Source organism: Protopterus annectens, chromosome 4.part1, assembly GCF_019279795.1.
Source record: "Protopterus annectens isolate FY-2018-M chromosome 4.part1, PAN1.0, whole genome shotgun sequence".
Classification (NCBI taxonomy): domain Eukaryota; kingdom Metazoa; phylum Chordata; order Ceratodontiformes; family Protopteridae; genus Protopterus; species Protopterus annectens.
In genome coordinates, this window is record NC_056734.1 from 475889678 (window position 1) to 475912406 (window position 22729).

The 22729-nt window shown below is 39.5% G+C and overlaps 1 protein-coding gene across 2 annotated transcripts in view; it reads right to left on the bottom strand.

Annotated features, from left to right (window-relative positions):
- The window catches only part of ACSL3 (acyl-CoA synthetase long chain family member 3), a 943201-nt gene that overhangs the window by 21045 nt on the left and 899427 nt on the right, over positions 1-22729 (bottom strand). For both annotated transcript variants that reach the window (XM_044070290.1, XM_044070288.1), the window contains exon 15: positions 2711-2868. In XM_044070290.1, the coding sequence (XP_043926225.1) occupies positions 2711-2868 (158 nt within the window). The remainder of the gene's footprint in view (positions 1-2710; positions 2869-22729) is intronic.

Here is a 22729-nt window from a genome sequence, read left to right on the forward strand (position 1 = left end):
CCCTCCCCCTTTCTGCATATCCACTGGTGAAAATTCCTGCATTAAAACAGTACCCGGTGCTGGAATCATCTTCCAGAAAATATTTGCCACCTTACTGACTACAGGAAATTTATGAGTCGCCTAAAAGCTCATCTTTTTCACTCCTACAAATTAAACTGCTTCAAAAACACAAGTTAAACTACTTATCTACCTCTTTTAGATTTCTGTTTCATTACTTTGAACTCTGTTGACTGCTGTAACTTAGACCAATCCCTCCCATTTCCTTCTCTTTATTTCTGGTTTTTTTTTGTTTTTTCTTACAACTTATCTCGTTACTCCTTCACAATATTCATATGTTCAGTACTTTTTTTCTCTCACTCCAATCGGCTACAAGCTTACTGATTTTGACTGGACTATGCAATGATCTAATACTCTGTATTTTCGTTTGTATAACCTTTGCTAGTTACATTACTTAGCAATAAGGAAGCAAATGTGCTGATCTTATGCTTGTACAACGCTGACATTGTATATTCTATGTTTAAATCTTGCATCAACAAAAATGTTCACTGTACTGTTACAGTGCTCAGCACTTGGGCTGTGGCCGAAAAGGGTCACAGGACTAGACATCTATCTCATCAACAAAGACTAACAAATAAATAAATAACTGATGGTGTCAGAGGAAAGGCAAACTCGGTCTCATATAATACACTGTACCAGTTTACATTTAAGTAATGAGCACAAACATTACTTAAGAGAATGTAAATGGCAAACAAATATCAAAAAGAACTCTTGTTTTAGCACTTGCTTTATAAGCCTCCTTTAAGAGAAGCTGGTATCAAAGGGACCTAAATGGACATAGGTTAACTTATTAATGTAAATTAAAAAATGGACTCAAAAACTTTGCTGCACCAGAAAGTTAAAAACAGTAAAGGTATAACTATGACCATAAAAAGGTCAGCTGTACTACAAGGGAAGGTGCTCAGCATAGACAAGGAATGCAAATGATGTGCCATAGAAGTCAGAAGGTTGGAACATCTTCTTACTGCACATCCCTATAGGATTGTGTGTGTGTGTGTGTGTGTGTGTGTGTGTGTGTGTGTGTGTGTGTGTGTGTGTGTGTGTGTGTGTGTGTGCGTGTGTGTGTGTGTGTCTGTTAATACAGAAAAAGCATTAGATTTACATTCTGAGAACGCTGGTCAAATATTACATCTGAAAATGGAAGAAATGCCAGTAGATGCCTTACAAAGAATAAGTTAATACACCTTTAAAAATTCATAACATACTCAGCTTGGTTGAAAATTTTAAGACATGCTACCCTATTCATCAAAGCCAAGCTTTTCAAAAGTCTGATGATGAGTTTGCCCCCTACCAAAGTTGTGCATTCCCTTTTGCACAGTCTCTCACCCATTTCAAGTATGAGGGACCTTCATTCTCCACACCCCACACCCTTACTAATATAAACATCATCTGGAGTCGCACCACTTCTGGGGTAGGTGGGCAACTTCAATATGTCAAACTTTTGTTGATGCATATTCAAAGTGACCTTATACCTACATTCTTATCACTTTTGTCTGAGCCGAAATCTGACCTTTAGTGACAAAGATACTGTAAGAACTGCAATGTACATTCTTAGCAGCACAGCCATAGGAAGGGTTTGGTGCAGGTGGCAGTTGTTCCAAGTGCCGACTTGTAGGTGCACCAATCTGCATATACTGCCTTTATAAAAAGGAAGAGCTTTGCAGTTTACAAGTTGATAAACCGCTCTTTTTTCCCAAATAACCCAATGGACCTACTACACATCAGCAAATCAAATAGTATAAGAAATACTTTTTCTAGGGACCTAAACTTCTTCTGCAAGTTAAACAGAATGATTTAGAGAGACAAGTACATCTCTGAGAGGTTACCAATACTCTGGGAGAAGGCTCTCCACCCACATAAAGTAAAGTTCATCCCTGTCCCTATCCTAAGCATGGGAATGAGGACATTTACCCCAGGACTGCTCCCTACATTACTTATGAACACAGATAGCACCTAAATGTTCTTTCCTGCAATACAGCCCTTAAAAATACTCAACGGCATTAACCTAGAATCAAGCAGTATCTCACCCAGAAATATTTATTAACTATTCAGTGGGTAATATATAATTATATCCCTTGGAACTGAGTAAGAGTAATTTGAATTAATGGGATACAAAAAAACAGTCCACAAAGGTAGCTAGCCTAGTATTTGTCTATAAACTTATTAGGTTACTGTAGAATTATTTTTAGTAAACATTATATACCACCATGCCTAACAACTGCACTAAGTTTATTAATGTTGCATCCTAAAAGTTTGTTGCTATCTTAAAAAATAATAATAGTTTTTCAAGCTGCAATAAGTAATCTGCTGTGATCACATGGTGAAGGGAGTGCAAACAGGTGTTGCCTGGGGCAACAAGCTCCCTTGCTATCGGTCTACTTAGCAGTATTGTTATTTCTAACTATAAAGTAATATTTTCTTTTTACATTATTATTTCTTTGGTGGTTAAATTACAAAGTGTAAAATCTAATAAAATCTGATTACATAAATAATACAATTACAAAATGGATGTGGGGAAAGTCAATGTACTTTCTTACCCAAGCAATACAATCCAGGTAAACTTGCACTGAAATAAAGTAAAAGCAAATGATATTTTCTGAGAACATTTTATACTGTCACAAAATGTTTCAAAAGTGATTAATCATTACTGTACCTGTAACAGCGACAGCTGTAATTTCTCTAAGAATTTCTTTCTCTATCTCGGCATTATTACAGATGTCCTCCCACTGCCCTCTGATGCCTTTCTTTTCTGCAAGAGCCATAAGTTCTTTCTGGTTTGGTACAACAAAACCGATCACATACGACTGGTCACTGAAATGACAAATACAATTGTGAGGTAAGTTCAAGACATGTTAGTGCAGTCTTCATTTGATTTATATGGCATTCTGAGATATTCAGTGTAGCTACAGTGATTTATAAACACAAAAACTGCAGAATAAAAAGTAATGCAAGCTGAAAATCAAAAGAAGAATTGAAAAGAAACATTTAAAATGCCAAACTGCTGGCAAAAATCACTATAGTGAAAAAAAATGTTCAGAGTACTTAAGCATGGCATTTTGCTTGCATCCAATTTATGGGGCCAGGATTTAGGGAATACACTACAAAACAGAAATTATACAATGATTTCTCATTAGTATTAAAAAATGTACATGCTGATTGGTCAGCCCAACCAGTGTGCCCGTTGTAAACAGAGCATATACCAGTAGAAAAAAGTTTGGCCAATTTAGTACTGCCATTTAGTGGCCAGACCTTTCTATTGAGATAGGCTACCAAAGGCAGACAAGATAATGCAAAACTAAAGAAGCAGAAATGTACATAACTTTATTTGTATTTTTGAGCTGTCTCGGCAGACTCTTGTACCTCTGAATTGTTCATATGTTTGGAGAATGTGCACATTTTTGCCTTATTAACAACAAAAAAAAAAAAACAAAAAAAAAAAACCAACTCAGGTTCTTTTCTCTCTACTGCGTCTGTTGAACAGCACTGAAGTACTATACAGACATGGGAACTTAAGTCCCATACACATGCGCAGTACATCAGAACGTGGAAAAACAGGAAACAACTCAGAGGAACACTACTGTGCCATTATACAAAGACATTATTTAAAAAAGGCAAGCAATTTTTTTTTCTTAAATAATGTTATTGTATAATAGCAATAACCCACTCCTGGGTGACGGCAATGCAGTACTTACCCACGGTTGTCTTTGTTTTATCACAAGGGAGTTGCCAATATTAAACTGCATCAGAACTTTTGATTCAACTAAATAACATGATGCTTCAATATACAATGTCAATGCAAACAGGTCCATAAGTCAGTATAAGACAGAGTCTGAACAACCAAATACAACCTAGCCACACACCCACCCTGCCATACTACTCATCCTGGAGGTAAATTTATGTGAACCAATCCAACTAGCAACACTTAACCTGAAGGAGGCTAAGGTGTTACACTATTTTATACACAGGGGTAGTCTATTCAACAAGTTGGGAATCCCTTAGATAATGAATCTATGCCTCAGAAATGTCCTACTTAGGTTGTAATGCATGTGAAGAATTTTGGAGAGGCTGTTCCTAACATTACCAATGTTTTGAAGGTGCAGAAAATATAGTAAAACCAGGTCTGCCATACCTCAAAATGCAACAAAACTAAAAAAAATAGCTCAAAATGCAAATCTTATAAAATAAAATAAGGGAGTTTAGCCCCATAATTCTCTTGGGTAGGAAATGGTGAGGTCCTTCACACTAGGATATGAGTTAGTGAGAAACACGTCAAACAGAGCATTATATTCAATAAAAAGTTTAATACATTAAGAATATAGGTGGACTAAGACCTTTTTTGCATCTTAATGATACGACTTTGATAATTAACTTGTAAATGAAAACAAATTTCCTTACTGTAACTGATACTTAATGATCAAAGAACAGTTCATAGTCAACAAAAGTGCCTAAGTATATATTGACTGTCTCAACCTTAAGCAGCGCTCCATTTATTTTATTTTAGTTTTATTTATATTTGTTCATCATGGTAGTGCATAGACAAAATATCATCCAATTTCAGATTCACCTTCAGTGAAATACAAAATTTTACAAACAAAAAATACAGAAATACAAGCAATAACATCATAGCTTAAACTAGTTACACAGAAAAATATATATATGTGCATTCTAATGAACAAGCAGTGTGATAGACAATATATACATTACTATCTAAAGGGGGTCAACCTTCAGTAGAAGAGATGCCAAGCTAAGACCCATACTGGCTTTGGTTTTATGTGACACTTGGTGGAAAAGACTTATTTAAGTCCCACTTTTTGTGCAACAAGCGTAAGGCCATGATGAGAACATCAGGCATTCCTCTATCTAGCCCTTCTTGGGGAATACAAGAGTCTGTATTAAGGAATCAATAATGGCAATCAGTTTGTGGTCATATTCAAACAAGGTCAGTCATAAACCTTGAATATCTGACTTCACATCACAAAAACAGGTGCCAAAGAGGGGACCCAGCACACACCCCTTATGGACTAGAGTGACAAACCTTTTAGAAAAGAAGGTATTACCAATGAAAAGCAACTACCATGCTGTTTGTTTAAAACCAGAATTCTAAGACTCAGTTTAACTATACACATTTACAATCTGTTCACCACGTGCTTTAATTTTCTGAATATATGGAACATAACACCACAAAGACAGAGAGAGAAGAAAGGAGAAAAGGAGTGCTAAAAGAATGGAGGGGAAGGTAAGAGAAGGCAGTATCTGAAATGAGGAAGGGAGGAAAGAATATAAGGGAAAAATTAATATTAATATCTGTCTCTGACAAATTAATTACATGGCTAAGCAGAGGTCACAAAGGGATTGTGAGTGTAAAAGAGTGCACTTAAATAATGGAGCCTTTCTTGAAGCATGTTCAGGTGGCTTCTTTGTGGAGAAAATTTTTTTTTTTTAGGTATTTACATAATTCCTGGTAGGTGGACAGTTAACAGATATTTAGTGAGATGAAATTTCATGTACTGGATGCCAGACTTGAGAAATTGAGGTCAGTGTTTTATAACAGAGTTAAGGTATCACTGGACTGTGATCTTGTACTGCAGTTAACAAATACTTCTGTTAATCAGTAGACAAGAAGAGATTACACATGTCATAGTTTATATGTAAATGAGGCTAGATGCACAGTGCTTCTTTGATGAACTCAGACATTTTCTTTTAGACAGGGCATTGCAATGATGCTCTCATGCTCACTCTCTCGGTGTTACTATGATGAATCTTTTAGGTGTTGGAGGCTCTGGTCTGGAGGAAGTGAATTTTATTTCTTTGAAAAGTGAGCCAAGACTGAACTGTGCCAGAATACCTTTACTAGTGGCAGCATCATTATAATAAAAATAAAAAAACACATTCTCCTAACTACAGTCTATCCCATTCTCACTTACTCCTCTCTCTCTGGTCTCTCTCCCTTACGCTAACCACATTATACCCCCCCCCATTATCACTCACCACTCCTTCAGTCATGCCCCTTTATTCTAATTTTATACTCAAATCCCTCTTCCTCTCATCTAGCCCTACTGCTTTCTTCCCCTCTCTTCTCTTTTCACTCTTCACATATTCCCCGCCTTTATAACTCTGTCACTATCTCTTGACATCCCTCTTTTCTCTTACGACTATTTTCCCCCAACAGATCAAACGTTATGCATTACCCTAGCACATTATACAGCCACAGTACATATCAAAATAGTTCTATACTACATATGCTTTATTCTTAGGCAATGTTTATCAGTCATTTACTATACATACTAAAGCTGTGTTCCTACACTATAATGTTTATTTCTTAGCCAATGTCAAATTGCAGTCACTATGCTGTGGCCAGACCAGACGCCATGATGATGAGGAGAGGCAAAGCAGTATTTATGTATGCGTTCTGTAAATTTGTCAAGAGTGGACAGGACTGCTATTGGTCTAAAAAATATCGACTAGGGTTGAGCATGTAAGTTATTTCGCTGTTAATGAAATTGACTAAGATTCACTCCATGATTTTACAGAAAATACTAAGCAAGGCTAATGGTGTGATAACAACCAGTGTCATTTCCTATACTGCTCTTATACATTGGTACCAATCCTCGGGCACATATGTGAGGTCAGATTAAAATGATTCAGGAGGGGTTCACTGGTAACATACTTTTTGTAAGCAGGGAAGCCTGGTATACTCTCTGGGTTTTAATTTTGGCAAAACTTCCAAGATCTGGTTCATAGTGGTAATGCGAGAATCATGTTAAAAGATTCAAGGGACAGGACACTGGAGTAGAAGAGTGGGGAAATTTTGTGCTAGATTTGTCAGCTAGGATATTTCTATGGCTCTCATACCAGAAGAGGTAGTGATGTCCACTTCAAGTTCAGTGAAGTGTTGGGTGTTACTTCTAACACTCCTAATACAGCCAATAAAATCCTTGTGATTATTCTTCAGAGAGTTAGCTACTGTAAATTCCCTGCTTATATTCCTCCTTCTGAGCAATAGTTAAAAATGTTTATAAGAATCATAACATTTTCTCCTCCTGTTATAAAGTTTATTTACCTGCGAGTTCCAGCAAAAGGTTTTGCTCCTAAATTTCCCATCATTCTTACTCCTACTGCACTGACGTATATACACATTGGTTGAGTTGGCTGTAAATAATTCATGGGTAAATGTGGAGGCTGTAGAGATCAGGTCAGCAGGAGACAAAGCAGTTCTGTAATTCTTAAGGCTCTCAGATAGGCACATAAGGCTGGTACTGGGAACTTCGTGAATGTAGCTGAATTTGTGGGCAATTTGATACTAATTTTGAGGGCAAAGGTGACAGTCTGGTGGTCAAAGTTGATCAAGAAGGGGAAAACATTAATAGGTGTACAGGCAGACAGCATTTGTAAGGAAAAGATCACATATGTTTCTCCTTCTTGTGGGAACTTGGACAATGGGATCTAGGGAATTGGTATTCCTGAAAAGTAGAAATGTTGGGAGTATGTACTGCTAATTGTGCAAGATTTCTCGTTGACAGACAAATAGCTGAAGTTATCCAGAATTACAGTACTGGGATTAAGAGATTGAATTCAGCTTCTGAACTTACTTGATATAGCCCTTAGATGACACCAAACGGTATCTATAATTGGCAGTGATGTGATAAGTGGTATTTATCCACTATGACCAAAATGTCAAAGTTTAAATTCAAAATCTTAAATGAAATTGGCTCAAACTTGAACAGATAAAAACAGATACTGTCCACCACACCCTACAGAGGTATCTATTATTTATGCATTATTATGCGTGACTCAGCCTCAGATGTCCATGTGGGACTAGGTATGGAGCCAGGGTGACTTCACTTTAGTTGTGGATGAAGGTGCAAGTGAAGATATGTGGCCAAGATTCACTCAAATGAGGATGTGGAGGTTTAGGTAACAATTTCTTAACAACCATGGCAAAGTGGGTATGTTAAGTAGTTGTGATGGAGTGTTAAGCTGCTTATCAACCTATGCAATACAGTAGAAGTTAACCTCCAAACATAGCACATACTTACATCTCCTACTAGTAGTATCAGTAAATGATAACAATACGTGATTGTCAGCAAGCATGAAGCAGGTTTTACACTGCCTCAGTACTCTTAGCGTGAGCAGGAGGCAACAGAATTGGACACAACAAACTGCCAACAGTGTTGACAGAGACCAGTTTGTAACCAGACATTTGTAACTACCTAACTGGTGAACTACTTCAGGGATTAAGTAGAATGCGACCTCAACTGCCCTTTATTTAAACATGATACGAGTGACATCAAATATGATGTATTTGGCCACAGCAAAATGGCCGAAGCAATTTCCAAAAATGAAATGAAATCAACATAAGGGACAGGATTCCATGAAGGAAATGGAAATAGTGGTAAAAAGGCAAGAATGCTTCTGGTAAAGGACCACTGAAAAGCATCAAGCTCACACGGGGTGAGAAGATGCTTGTATGCTTAGTGTCCTATATGGTAATCTAGGTGACATCATGAAGTTATTACTATGCTGATATTACCTACTGCCAACCTTCTCAGTGCACATAACTATGTATGTTGCACTGCAAAAACTTTTTAACACTACTCCATACACATTGTGTTGCACTACAATGTGCTATTTTGCACCTCCCTCCATATATGGAGTAAGTTCAATGCAGTAATTTCTAGCATTTAAATACTTACAGGCTGGGATAAGAGTATGCTCCAGAACAGCAAGTCTTTCCAGCTGACAACCCACACTGTGCCAGCAGAATGTGCATCACAACACATGTCCATGACAAATGCAGCAGAAAATAGTGTCTGGGTCAAAGTTATTCTACAGCATTCCTGCTCCTGCCAACAAACCCATTGTTGAGCAGTTTAGACATACCACTGCATGTATGTGAATATTTTGTAATCCAGAAGCATGTGCATGCACACACACACACACACACACACGCACACAAATACAAACATATGTAGACACATCATATGCAATGGTGCAGTCATCGGCTACCTCCCTGTTCAGAGAAAAATATGACTCTTTGGAGTGATGTGCCATTTTATGTTCTGGTACTAAGGCCAGGAGTAGTTTGAGGGCATAATTATGGCATTCAAAGTATTCATGTAGGATAAACTGAATCTCTGCAAGGCAATCAGAACAAGTTTTGCTGCTCTGTGAATGATGTGAAAACTTGTAAAAGACAGGTGGAGCAGTCGGTTCAAGAATGTGGATTATTTGGCTGAGCAGACTACAGCAAACTGTCTGTTGGGAGTTGACAACTCTGACAAGTTACCGGCTTATAGATTTAGAGTGGGAAGCAGAAAAGGTTACTTTTCAAGTAGTGTTTAGGGAGTATAGCTGTATGAGTGAACTTATCATAACAGCAAATATCTTAACATATAATTCATAAAATGTATGTCTATAGCCAAAAGCTTCAGTCTCCTGGCCTGAGCTTTTTCAGTAGTTGGGCAAGTTTAACAGCATGTTGTTAGTCTTCATTTTGGCTGGGGGAGGACTGACTATAAAACAAAGTGCACTATATGTCACATCCTCTTCTCTTCTGATGTACATGAAGTGGCAGAGTGATCAAATGTTCCACTGGCTATAGGAGACCTGAAAGCCTAAACCAGGCTAGAAAATACATAAAATAATACACAGTGTAATAGTACCAAATGAGTTAAAAGAATACCTCCAACTAACATACTAATGATTTTATGTGAGTCAAACTAGCTCAGCTGGGAAACTATTAAAGTGACGATCTAAAAAGTCCTTAGTTTGACCTTGGGCTTCAACAGGGAATCCTTTTTTAAGCACTGAATCAGACCAGTTTTAGAACAGGATGCCCCCTTTGGAATGTAACTTACCAGACATATCAAATAGATGGAAAGACCCCAGAGGTTCCTAACAAACAGGATCACAGGTTTAAAATCCTTAAGCAATCAGGAAAGACTAGAAGTACTGTCCCTCTTTTCTGTGTCTTACAGGCTCCTCAGGAGACCTATGCCTTGTCTTCCTAGTAATCAGGGACACAGTAGTCCAAGATACCTTGTACCTTCAACAATCAAAAAGTCCCACAAAATACCAGAACAATGTATTTAAACCTGCTTCAGCAGACCAATAAAACTAGATGGAGAGACATATTAACTACTCAACATATCCCTCCCCTCTGGAACCGATTCCCCTTACAGATACAGCAATGTGATACTCTGTCTTCCTTCAAATAGCACACAAATTACTGAATTGGTATTCATAAATTCAACTCGGATTTCACTGACGAGGTGGTACAGTCTTAAGTGGGTATTAGCAAGGTATAATGGTTGCAAAACTCAGTAGCACTGAAGTTCCTGTGATTCCTAAATACACCAATACATTAAGGACAATCAACTATAATAAATAAAAATCTACATAAAACCAATAAAAGCTGTACGGGGAACAGCTCTATCTGTAAATAAGAGACCTAAAATGCTAGTACTACTACAGTTGGAAGTAGTACTCTTGCTCTGCACTAATGACTCTATCTGAACTCTTACTATGGTGAATAAACTTGCAAAAATGCACTACATTTACTGTAAGGATCGCTGCTGTAGGAGTTCATAAAATGGATGAGAGAGCACCAAGCAGTACACCTGTAGCTCCCAGAAATGTCTGCACAGTCTACAAAATGCCCTACAGGAGAGACCAAACAAATCTTGCTTTACTACTAGACCAGAAACCTAGTTTATAAAGCTGAGATAATGGTTACTGTACGGATATCCAAGCAGCAGCCTCACAAATACTCTGGGGAGATGCATTTCAAGGAAGGATGTAGTGGTGGCTGCTAGGACCTGCTGCAGCGAGCCCTCCCCTCTCCATCAGAATTCTACTGTATTTTTCATAAAAAAGGATAATGCATGTAAGCTCTACAGGGCTTGTTTAATACTTGGGCAACCATATTTACCCTTCATAAATAACAAAAAGAGATGATTAGATTGCCTGAGTAGTTCTCTCAGTAAAGTGTCTTGAGTTTCCTCTACAGTTCCAAAGAAAGAACAATTCTTCAGCTCTTGATGTCCTTCTATATCACTGTTGCAGTATTCTAAACAGAAGGGATCTCCTGCCTGTGGTAGCCCAATTCTAGGCCAGTATACAAAAGCCTAATTATCTTGTATGCGCCAAACATCACACTTATACTCCCCACACAGAATGTAGGGCATAAAAAGGATGTATGGACTCAACTACCCAGACCTTCTTTGCTGCCAGTATGGATTCCACTATTGCTAGTTGGTCTGACCACTTCGTTGCTGTAATGAACACTTAGCCACCAGATAAGTGCCCCGATGTTTTTTTTTCTTGGTCATGTATTTTATTTTGCTACCTAGAGTTCATGTTATCTAAGGGAAAATGTCAGTGTGTGGGAGGCAGATTTCTCATAATGATCATCAAGAACACTTTCTTTTTTGTTTGGGTGCTTCCCACGACCATACCTCTTGTAGTATCTGACAGGGAAGACAAATGACTTCCGCGTGTCTTAGGAACAAACGTGCCTAAGACTCTCAGAAGCTGTTTGTCTTCCCTGGCCATTTACCTTGAAAACCAATGGCTTAAACAGCCCAGGGTACCAGGGAAGAATTCTTTAATGCCCAGATACTCCAGCTAGTTAAGAAGAAGGCCAAGAAGTCTCAGCTGGATTCTTTAGCTGTCCAACCTCCACTGGATGTCCCTCTAGAAATAACTCTGTAGGTTGTTCTGCATCTATATTGAATTCCTCTGCCGTGTCCCCTTTGGAGGCCTGAGGCATTATTCTTGGCTTTGTCTCCAGTCTCTGCCTGAGGACATTAAGGCCAAGTTGTTGGATGCTCCTTTGGATAATAAACAAATTCTGGGACTGCTGCTGCTGTTAACATGTTTAAGTCTCTTCAAGAGGAAGGAAAAGCCTTGCAGGACCGCAAGCATTTTGTCTCTCCTATCCCTAAGTTCCAGAGGAATTATGTTTCTAGATCTGCTTTTGTTCACAGGCAACCCTGCCAGGCCTCCAAGGGCAGGAAGGGTGGTAGGCAGACCCTCTCTGCTAAGGCTTCTCAGATTGTCTGCTGCCCAGAAGCTTCCTTTATCTGATAAGCCTGCTTCTCTGACAATTCACCCCCCCACCCTTAATTTAGACCAGGTTCCTCTGTCCCTTTGGTTTTCCCTTTGTCTTCAAAATTGGTGTCTCATCACATCAGACTCTTGGGTTATTTCTATCATCTGTCAGGGTTACTTCATGGTATGGAAGTCTCTCCCTCCTTTTTCAGAGATTCCTCAACCTCCTCTAGAGCAACTTCATTTCCTGGAGGTTCTAGGGTTCCTGGTGAACCAAGGAACCATTCAACCTGTTCCCCTTCCCAAGTGGGAAACGCTTTTTATTCCGGATGTTCCTGGTTCCAAGAAAGCAGGGCACTTGGGAATCTATTCTGGATTTCTCCTGATTCAAATCTCCTTCTCATGGTCCCTTCTTTTCAGATGCTTACTCTTCAAACCCCATTTCCTCTTTTATTACCCCAGGCTTTTCATATGTCTTTGGATCTGAAAGATGCTTACCTTCATATCCCATTCCAACCTCTTTTTAGGAAGTTTTTACGTTTCTCTTGGTCTTCCTTTTTTTTCCAGTTCTCTGCTTTGCCCTTTGGCCTCTCTATTGCTCCAAGGGTATTCAAAAAATGCCAGGCTCCTGTGATTGCTTTATGCAGGCTCTAAGGCATTCAGAATTTTTCTTATCTAGACTAACTGCTGCTTCAGGCAACCTCTCCCAGGAGCCTTTTACAGGATCTGGAGTTCACCATCTCTCTTCTTCAAAGTCTGGGGTTCACTATCAACTTCAAAAGTCTGTCTTAACTCCCTCTCAAGATCATGTGTATCTGGGATGCAGATATTGCTAAAGTTGGACTCTCTTTCACCTCCAAACGTTTTGTCATTGACAGCCTTCTTTCAGTCTCTTCTTCCTCTGACTGCTATACCAGCCAGGGAGTTTCTTCAGACCCTGGGATTCATGACCTCTTCTATTCCAATGCTTCCTCTTGCCAGACTGCATATGCGGAACCTTCAATTGTACCTCACATCAGTTTGGCTGCAGCATTGTCACCCTCTGGATTTTAGTGTACCTCTCCTTCCCTGTCTAAAGAAGGAATTTGAGGGGTGGATTCAACAGTTTGCTCTCAACTCAGCCCAGCACTTTCGGCCTCCAGTCCCTTTTCAAAAACTGTTCACCAATGTCTCAGATATGGAGTGGGGTTCTTTTAGTCACCTGAAACTTCAGGGTCTCTGGCCTCCCCATCAGAAGTCAGACAATATCAACATCAAAGAGATGAGAGCTATGATTCTGGCCCTTCGAGCTTTTCACCCCATGTCTTCTCCAGGCCCCTTGAAGGTGTACACAGACAACACTACAGTACTGCAGTATGTCAACAAGTAGGGAGGCACAACATCTTACCCCCTCTCCAGGATGGTTCTTCAGGCTTGGGAGGTGGCTCTCAGTTATCAGTTAACTCCTCAGGCAGTATAGATTCCTTCACAGAGCAATCTAGTAACAGACTGTCTCAGCAGGTCCAAAACAAAGGCTCACAAATGGATGCTTCACAAATATACGTTTCTGAACATTGTCCATTGATAAGGTATTCCTCAAGTAGATCTTTTTGCTTCCTCTCTGAACAGGCAGTTTTCACTTTTCTGTTCCAGAGTGCCATGTCAACTGAAGTGGAAGACAGATGGCCTTTTCTTTGGAAAGGGGTGTTTCTTTACATTTTCCCTCCTCTTCCTCTACTTTCAAGAGTCCTGCAGAAGATTCAGCTGGACTCCCCAAAAATTTTGCTAGTGACTCCCTTTTGACCAAGACAGCACTGGTTCCCCCTCTCAATGGATCTGGCCAGGGGCAATCACTACAAGTTACCTCACCAGCTGGATCTCTTCACACAGGACAGGGAGTCTCTCATCCATCTTCATTTGTCTATTCTTCAACTAACACTGTGGGTGATAGGATTTTGATCCTTTTCAGGCACCACTTCTGAGGACATGCTCAGCAAGGAAACCCTCAACCAGAAAATCTTATATGTCTAAATGGAAAAGGTTTTCTGCCTGGTGACATGCTTGTAACCAAGACCCTTTTTCAGCAGGGGCCCTCTGCTCCTCTCTTATTCATGTGAGTTGCTCCAGTCTGGCCTGGCCAATTCTTCCGTGAAGGCCTTTTATCAGCCATTTCTGCTGGTCTGTCCTAGAATCCTCCTTTAGCTTCTTGTTTTGAGGTCAAACAATTTCTTAAAGATATCCTGCATATTAGGCGTCTAAGGAACCATATTCCTCCTCCTTCAGACCTTAATTTTGTTCTGGAAAAATTGACTCAGAGTATTTTTCAGCCAGCAGATTCTGCTCCTTTGCAACACTGTACCTGGAAGACTATTTTGTTGCTGGCTCTTACTTCTGCTTGGAGGGTTCCCGAGCTCCAGGCCCTTATGACCATTCCTTCTTTTTTTGGTTTTTCACAGGGACAGGGTGTTCCTTCATACAAATCCTTCTTTTATGCCAAAGTTAGTAACCGAGTTGTCCTTGAATCATTTGGTACAACTCCCTTCCTTTTTCCCTTCGCTTTAGTCTGCTACTGAGAGGGTCCTGCATACACTGGGTTTGCTCAGACAGCTCAGGTACTATTTGGATAAAATTAAGGCGATTCGTAAGTCTGATTAGCTTTTTGTTTCCCTTCATCCCAGGACACTGGATTTGACTGCTTCTAAGCAAACGATCCCCTGTATATCTAAGGCCATTTCATTTATTACACCTTTCGTGGCAAATCTCTTTCTATTTCTGTTAGAGCTCATTCCACTAGGGTTGTTCCCTCTTCTGGTACCTTCTTCAAGGGGATGGACACAAAATCCATCCTTGAAGATGTTACTTGGTCTTCACTGCATACCTTTACTAAGCACTATAAGTTGGACAAGGTTTCTAGGGCCAGAGCAGGTTTTGCAGAAACCATTATATATGGGCTTGTTGAGGACTCTTCTCAGCCTTCCACCTCCCATTCTGTTTCTTGACCTTTTTTTTACTCTCTCTTCTGTTTAGAATACTGTAATAATGATCTAGAAGGACATAGCACAGTTGTGTAAAATCTTACTGTGATTACCGTGCCTTGGCCCAGCAATCAAGGAGCCTCAATCCTCACTACCAACACCAGTCTCATACAAGAGGAAAGGATAACAAATACACACAGTAAAGTACAATTTCCCTTAAGTGCACACAGAGATCACAGTCAGTCTGGGGCTGGTTGCTCCCTTGCTCTCCAATAAGACTCCCCACTGGCACAGCTATAGGGTCCAGATCTCAGCCTAGCTGGCAAGCCAACCTCCAGTACCCTCTCTGTCCCACCAGTGCTTCGTGTCCCTGCCTAGGTAGCTGACACACCACACACACACACACACACACACACACACACACACACACACACACACACACACACACACACACACACTTTGAGATAAGTATTTATACAATTTCACAGACACTCCTGGGAAAGGCTGACACAGATTCTCCAGCTGTGCCCCTTTACCCAGACTATACAGTAGTAATTTCTGCCACCACCAGCTAATACTTACTAGCTACGCAAAGGCCCTTAAAAGGGTGTCCAATTATTACTGTGTAATATTATTATCCAATTGGTAATGTGACTATTCAGTCTAAGGCTTATTAGAGTGGCTTATTACAATAAACTCTATAAATATGCAATGTACTCTAGAGCTTACTTATCTCTACACAAACCAGCCATAGGTAAAAGTTTTTAAAAATATTTAATAATAAATAATTAAAAATACAAGACAATACTACTACACCACAGTGATATCTAAGAGTTCAGAGATCACACAGAAACTTAGAACAATACAGTAGGAAAGTTCTGGTATAACAAAAAAACACTTGTCTAACTTTATTCTAAGTTCCTAGCTATTACTAAAAGAAAACATATTTCTAAGATACTACTTACATAAAGAGAGCATAAGGCAGTGCTGAAGGTTGGATATTAAGATCAAAATGCTCACAGCCTCTCTCTGAACAATAGTTTTTAAACTCACTAACAAACATCTTTGCTACGGCCCTCCAAGATTACATCATTTTGACACTTAGGTTTTCAAAGTATACACATTACATCATTTTGACACTTAGTCTGGAGTTCCCAGGCAAACAAACTGAATTATTTAGCAAGCTAACACCTGCTCAGGAAACTACAATAAAAGACATTTCATACATATACTCTAGCAATTATTCCTTAAGTTAAAACAATAGAAATGCCAGTCGCTTCAGCACCACTATCTAGATCAAAAGGGTATACAAGAAATAATTCTAACTTCAAAAGAACATTTGAAATGCTTGGCTTAGTTTTCCTTACAGCAGATGGCAATGTTGCAACAATCTTGAAGTTTACATTTTACAGTGTTTTCTTTCATTTAAGAACACAAGACTGTATTTTACATTTATATTTACAAATGATAGAATTATGTATCAAATTCTATTTCACTAGGCTGGCAGCCTTCGCCCGTCTTCCCCCAATCTTCACACTTACCACAATAGTAGATGTCCATCTCTTCAGTGTTACGGTATTCGCAACTTCCCTCCAACCCCCTCTTGTTTGCTCTGGCTTTTGTTTTAGACCTCCCTCTGGTTGAGGATTTCTCCTTTTTCTTCTGCATTTTTTTCCTTCTGGATGTACATGTACTCCTTTGTCCTATGGATACTGTTCTCTTCTGGGGCAATTCAGTTCTGGGCCGTTGTAGCCATACATCCCTTTTATGCCCTTCATTCTGTGCAGGTAGCATAAGTGTGACGTATGGCACATACAAGATCATTAGGCTTTGTATATTGTCAGAGTGTCGGGCTGCCTAGGTGGGAGAGCCCTTCTGTTTAGAATACTGCAATAGTGAAGAGAAGGACATCTACTGTTATGGTGAGATTTTACACAACTGTGGTTTCTCCTGTTTAGATAACAAGAAAGATAACCAAACTGATTGGGCTGAAGATATTTCAATGGCTACTGTCAGTAAGGAGAAGAAAATTGCTTTTAAAGATGTGTTGTCTTTGTAGAAAGCAGAATATGGTCCTTAAAATTTCAAGGTTGTAGTTCAGAAATCTTTAGAGATGAGTGACTGTCACAAAGTGTTTTCCAGTAAAGATATTTAAAGCCTGATGAACTTACAGGCTCACAAGGGGTTTTTTTTTCCGTTACAAAGTCAATTTCACAAGCAAGAGTTGTAGAATGTTTTGAAGAGCTCAAATGAAGGATTCACGTCAAGGACCATTTTACAACAATAAAGCAATCTGAGCTAAACAGATAAAGCAAACAAATGTGCCTTAATGAAGAGTGGACCAAAATGGCATCATATAAATAAAATTAATTTACATTCAAAAACATGAACACTGACTGGACAGAGCAATCAGCGTGTCCATTGTAAACTAAGCATTACTAACAAGAAGAAATTTGGATACTCAGTAAAACATGATGCACTCCCTGAATAAATAAGAGAAACACTCCCTTACACACAGAAATGTGCAAATAATGACTCACTGGAAACTGACAGCACTCGCAAAGCAAGAAGGGGGAGACACAAATGTATGACTGGAAGCTTTTCAATAACTGAGCAACTTGCCTGCATTTTACGGATGTATCGGACAGACATCAGCACGTACATGTCACAATAAATCTGTCAGATATTCGCTAACTGAGACAAGAGGTGAATTGAAACTAAATTAATGTCACTGTACAACAGCGATAACTCACATTCAATTCAGGGTAATGCAGGATGACTGTCTTGTTTGATCATGAGGGTAGCCTTGCACTACTCATGCCTGAATGTCAGTTGCTTTTAAATCTACAAAGCTGTAAGATGCTGCACAATCTGAGGAGTTGGAATGGAAGCAAAACTTACTTCCTTCAGTTCACATCAATGAGAAAATACAGTCCGTTTAGACATGGATTTTTTTTTTCTGGTGGTTGGCTTTTTAGCTCGTTTTAAAACTGATAAAGCCTTATATAGAAAGAAAGAAGGGTGGTCCGGTATCAATTGGGGAAACATCAATCCATCAGACTAAGGGACTTCAGGATCAGATATAGGAGTTCGCTTTCCTGTTGTATTAAGACTATGTTGTAAAAAAGGCAGCCTGTCCAGTAAAGCCACAAACATTTGTGCTACAACAGTTACCACAGCGTACCATGCCTGTCTTAGGTGAGAAAGAAGCTAGGACTGTGAGGTTGCTTTGTATTAAAAGATCCCAACTCCAAATTATGGACAAGATAGTGGTTACTATATGCCTGACTGAGAGAAAACATAGAAAACAGTATGAAGTTTATTTACATGAGAGGACGACAGCAAGAAGTCACTTCTGGAAGGCACTTTCTGTTATGAGTGAAGTATTTCTGTACAATCGCCACTCACAAAGACACTGACTCTGCTTTAATATTCTGCCAGAATCTTTATCTGCCTTGAATGAAAAGGACCTAAAGAGTCAAGTTTATTTGCACTGCCTGCTCCCAAACTACCATGGCTCCTATGAGAGGGGATAAGAACTGTGATGATGTACCACAGTACAGTTATATTGTATGAAACAATTAGCAGAGCTCTTTATCTCAGGATTGAAATGAAGGATGACAGAGTCCACTGGACAGCTAAAATCTTTTTAAGCTTGGTGTGTTGCAACCACAGGAAGGGAGACCACAGGCCTTGTACTTCAACATAATGGAGATGTCCTTTTAGATGATTAATCTGAAGCGTTTTTGGAAAGCGTTTCTGGTCTGGAATCAAAAGCAGAAAATAATGTCTTTGGTTGACAGCAATCTACCTGTGTACCATAGGCATTCTTCTACCAGGATTTGTATTAGCTGGAGAACATAACCAGAGGCTGAGTGCTTTGGATCATGGACTTTTGAAATATCATTGTACCTTCCTTATCTGTAATACAGCACTGAGACCAGACAATGACATGTAGCCCACATGAATAGTTTTCACCTTTCTTTTATAACATTTAACAGCAGGCAAATAACAAGAAAGAATGTCTGAAAGACATACAGAAATTATCTATGGAAGGAAAGCACACCCACTATCAACTCTCCCTCACCTCAGTGAATCAAGAAAAACAACAGGAGGACCATATTCCCTTTTGTGGAGAGCAGGCACACGTCTGGGATGGCCCACTCCCAAAGATCAAAAATAGAGAGGTGTCCTTATTCTTATTCTGGAACTGCAACCAAGGGAGGTCATTAGGGCATCCCCTGATGCAAATGGCTGTGACAATTATGCCCAGGTCCTTGGCCTACTGCAAGACACCTATTTTCTGTCTGCACAACAGTTAATGATTGTTTGCCATCATCATCATTCATGTACTACTCACAGTGGAATGGCTATCCAAACAGGAGCAGGACAGAGCCTCTTGTCTCAACTTCCTTTCCACAACTTGAAGAATGACAAACACTGCCCTCACCTCTAGTCCATTTATGTGTAGAATTCTTTCCCAGGGATTCCACTTTCTTTGCACAAGGGAGTAGCCAAACCCACTAGCAAAGCATCAAGTTGTCAGGTACTTTGATGGACTACGCTGTGCAAGGGGAAAGCCCATGATAAGACTGATGAGAACCACTTGCCACTATAAAGCAGGGTCATAAGGATCTCACATTAATAGCAGATCTGAGATGGTATGAAGGTTTTGTAGATAATGGCATCTCACTGTCCATTTCATCAATCTTACATATGCAAAAAGGACTTTGATGACAGTGGCTACCTTAAGTTACAAGAGCTGGGGGAAGAGTCAGCCTTATATGGCAGAGAGTCAATTATCTGAATTAATTGGGACCTAGGGTAGCTCGGATAATCAAACATATAACTGGACCAGATAAAAAAACTTCTAAAAATGTTTTTGATTAACATTAAACAAGAAAAATAAAACAAATATACTATAAGCACAAAATGGTACAGTATATTACTGTAGTACAAGCTCAAAAAACACTCACAAGCTAATACGTATAACATTTACATACTCAGACTTTGATTGTTCCTACCCGAAAACTTTGGAAGGCTGTGTTCGGAAAATCAACGTTTCGGATAACTGACATTCAGATAGCTGACTCTCTGCTGTACCTTCTGTTCAAGAAGTGTAGGATGGGTCAGGTCTCACACCTTCTGGGACAACCTCATCTATTTTGCCAGGACTATGACTTCATGGTCCTTCCTGTAGGCAGGAATATCCAATAGCAGACTGTGTCCAAATCTGCACTTTACACCAAAAAGAGGATTGTCTATACCGAAACAAAATAATTCTCACAGTTTACACTGCCTACACGATTAGGATACGATCCATACCAGGATGTGCCATGAGCAGGCTATAAAGCTATAAAACTAAGGGTACACATGAAGCTCCTTCTCTTACAACAACTTTACTATAACAGTCTGCAACTTAGTAAACACTGAGTGGAAAGAGACAAAAAATGCCACGACATACAGAAATGAAGTCCAGTCACAGAGAAGTGAAGGAACCCAGACAAAACTTATCCATCTTGTCTGATAAAAGATTTCAGTAAAACTGCTGCAGCACAGACATTAACTCCTGGAGTCACCATACAAAACACAATGTTAAAGCTGCTGTAGAACCCTCCATCTCTCAAAATGAAGAATAGACTATATAGCTTCTTTGAGGACCAGAGTCTAGGCCTGTTTTAAAAGGTCTGTGCAGACTACCTTGTTCCTGAGAAGACTCACTTCTTGTGAAAAGGCTACAAGGGGTTTCTTCTAGCAATACTGAGTAAGCTTAAAAGAGGAGGAAGATGCAGAGGTTTCACAAAGATCCACACTCACTGTGGTCAGCATCAGTTTCCTCCTTTGTAGTTCTTCCCACAGCTAAAGCTCTTCCATGCTCCTGTAACCATATAAAACTGCTTGTTACAACTGTGACAAGAAGCTTGCAACAATTATTACCACACAGTTGCACACTAAATGCTTCAGGGGTTACTGCTAATACAGTACCGGCATTAATTTAAGACATAATATCCTTGAGGCTACATAAATTAATGCCAATATTGCACTTGTACACCGTCAGCATCTGGGAAGATACCTTTTTGCCTTGCCTAAGTTATAGCTCTACTCTGACTTCAGGATTGCACGACTCTCAAAATCCCCTAACCTGGGGAAAGTGAGGTTAAAATGTTGGTGCTGTAGTATACAGAATGGTAATAATTTTTGTTACACTGTATAACACTGAAGAATAAGCTGATAGACTTATTGTTTAACAACTGCTTCCTGAATGGATGTAATTTCTGCTGAATCTCTGTAACTGTGTCTTAGCATCCATGTTATGGCTGAAAAGGGTCCTGGTAGCAGTCAGCCTACCCAGGTAAAGTATGTATAAAAATGATTATTGGGTTGGGGAACTACAGAGAGTAGTTTTGGTGTAGCATCACTCTTGCTACTTCATGCTTTCTTTACTAAATACTAAACCCCATACTCCTGTGAACTTAAAATCTCCACCAATGAAACAGGGTACATGAGATGTGTGTGAGCTTCTGTGCCAGTATCAGTCAGCAGTTACAGTGATGAGCACTGTCTGGTGCATCCAAGTGCACATCATGACCTTATGTGAGACTACATTATACCACTGCCTCCATTAGGCATCTGTATAGTAATGGCTTAGTTTGCATCCCTTCCCTTAGACAGGAAGGTTGCCAACAGTAGCTTCTTCAAAGGTCCCTTTTCCAGCTTCTCCAAATTCAAGATCAATAATATCGATGAAAGATCTCAGGTTGGCTTGGTCACAGGACTTATCCTTCCAGGTCACATTTGTCAAAAGATTCACTGAGCTGCATCAAGCTCAGCCAAGGTTCAGATGACCTACTGCAGTATGGCCGACAAAGAAACTTCAGAAAGCAGACCCTCATGTAGATTTCAAGGTGCAGCTCTCTTACTTCACCAACAACAGGCATGAAACTGTCACCTGCAATGAGTGGATTATTATTTAAGAAAGAGTATTTTGTGCGGGAAAACTTTGGTCGGTGCCTGGCATCCTGATCGATTACCTTTACTTCTTTCTTCCAGCCCTGACCAAGGATCAGGAGGGGAATCCTTTTGCCTGTCCATGCACTGGCTACTTTCCAGACAACTCCACTGCAGGCAGAAGTTTTAGGATTTGTGGCTGAATTTTACATCATGTCCAGCCATCTCCAAAGCAATACTGCTTGCACTGGTCCTGACCTGTGATCTAACGACTCCATGAGATCATACATTTTTTTATAACTTAGACACTCAATACAGGAACTTTTCAATAACATAAATGAGCAGTGGAATTATGGCACTGAATCCGGAAAGAGGAAATTTCTGATGATATTCTGAGTAGTGAGAGCTCTGGAGCACAGAGGGGTAAATGTACCTTCTTAGGCAGGTGCATGACGTCATGATGTATAATGACAAAAAAAAAAAAAAAAAAAGTATATATATATATATATATATATATATATATATATATATATATATATATATACATATACACACACACACACACACACACACAAGGATACCATGGCAGTGAGAAGAAGGGCAGGTATATTTCACTAGAATGAAAGGATAATACAGTTGTGTAAAATCTTACCATAATGGTAGATGTCCTTCTCTTCACTGTTGCAGTACTCATAACATTAGGGATCCCCTGTAAAGGG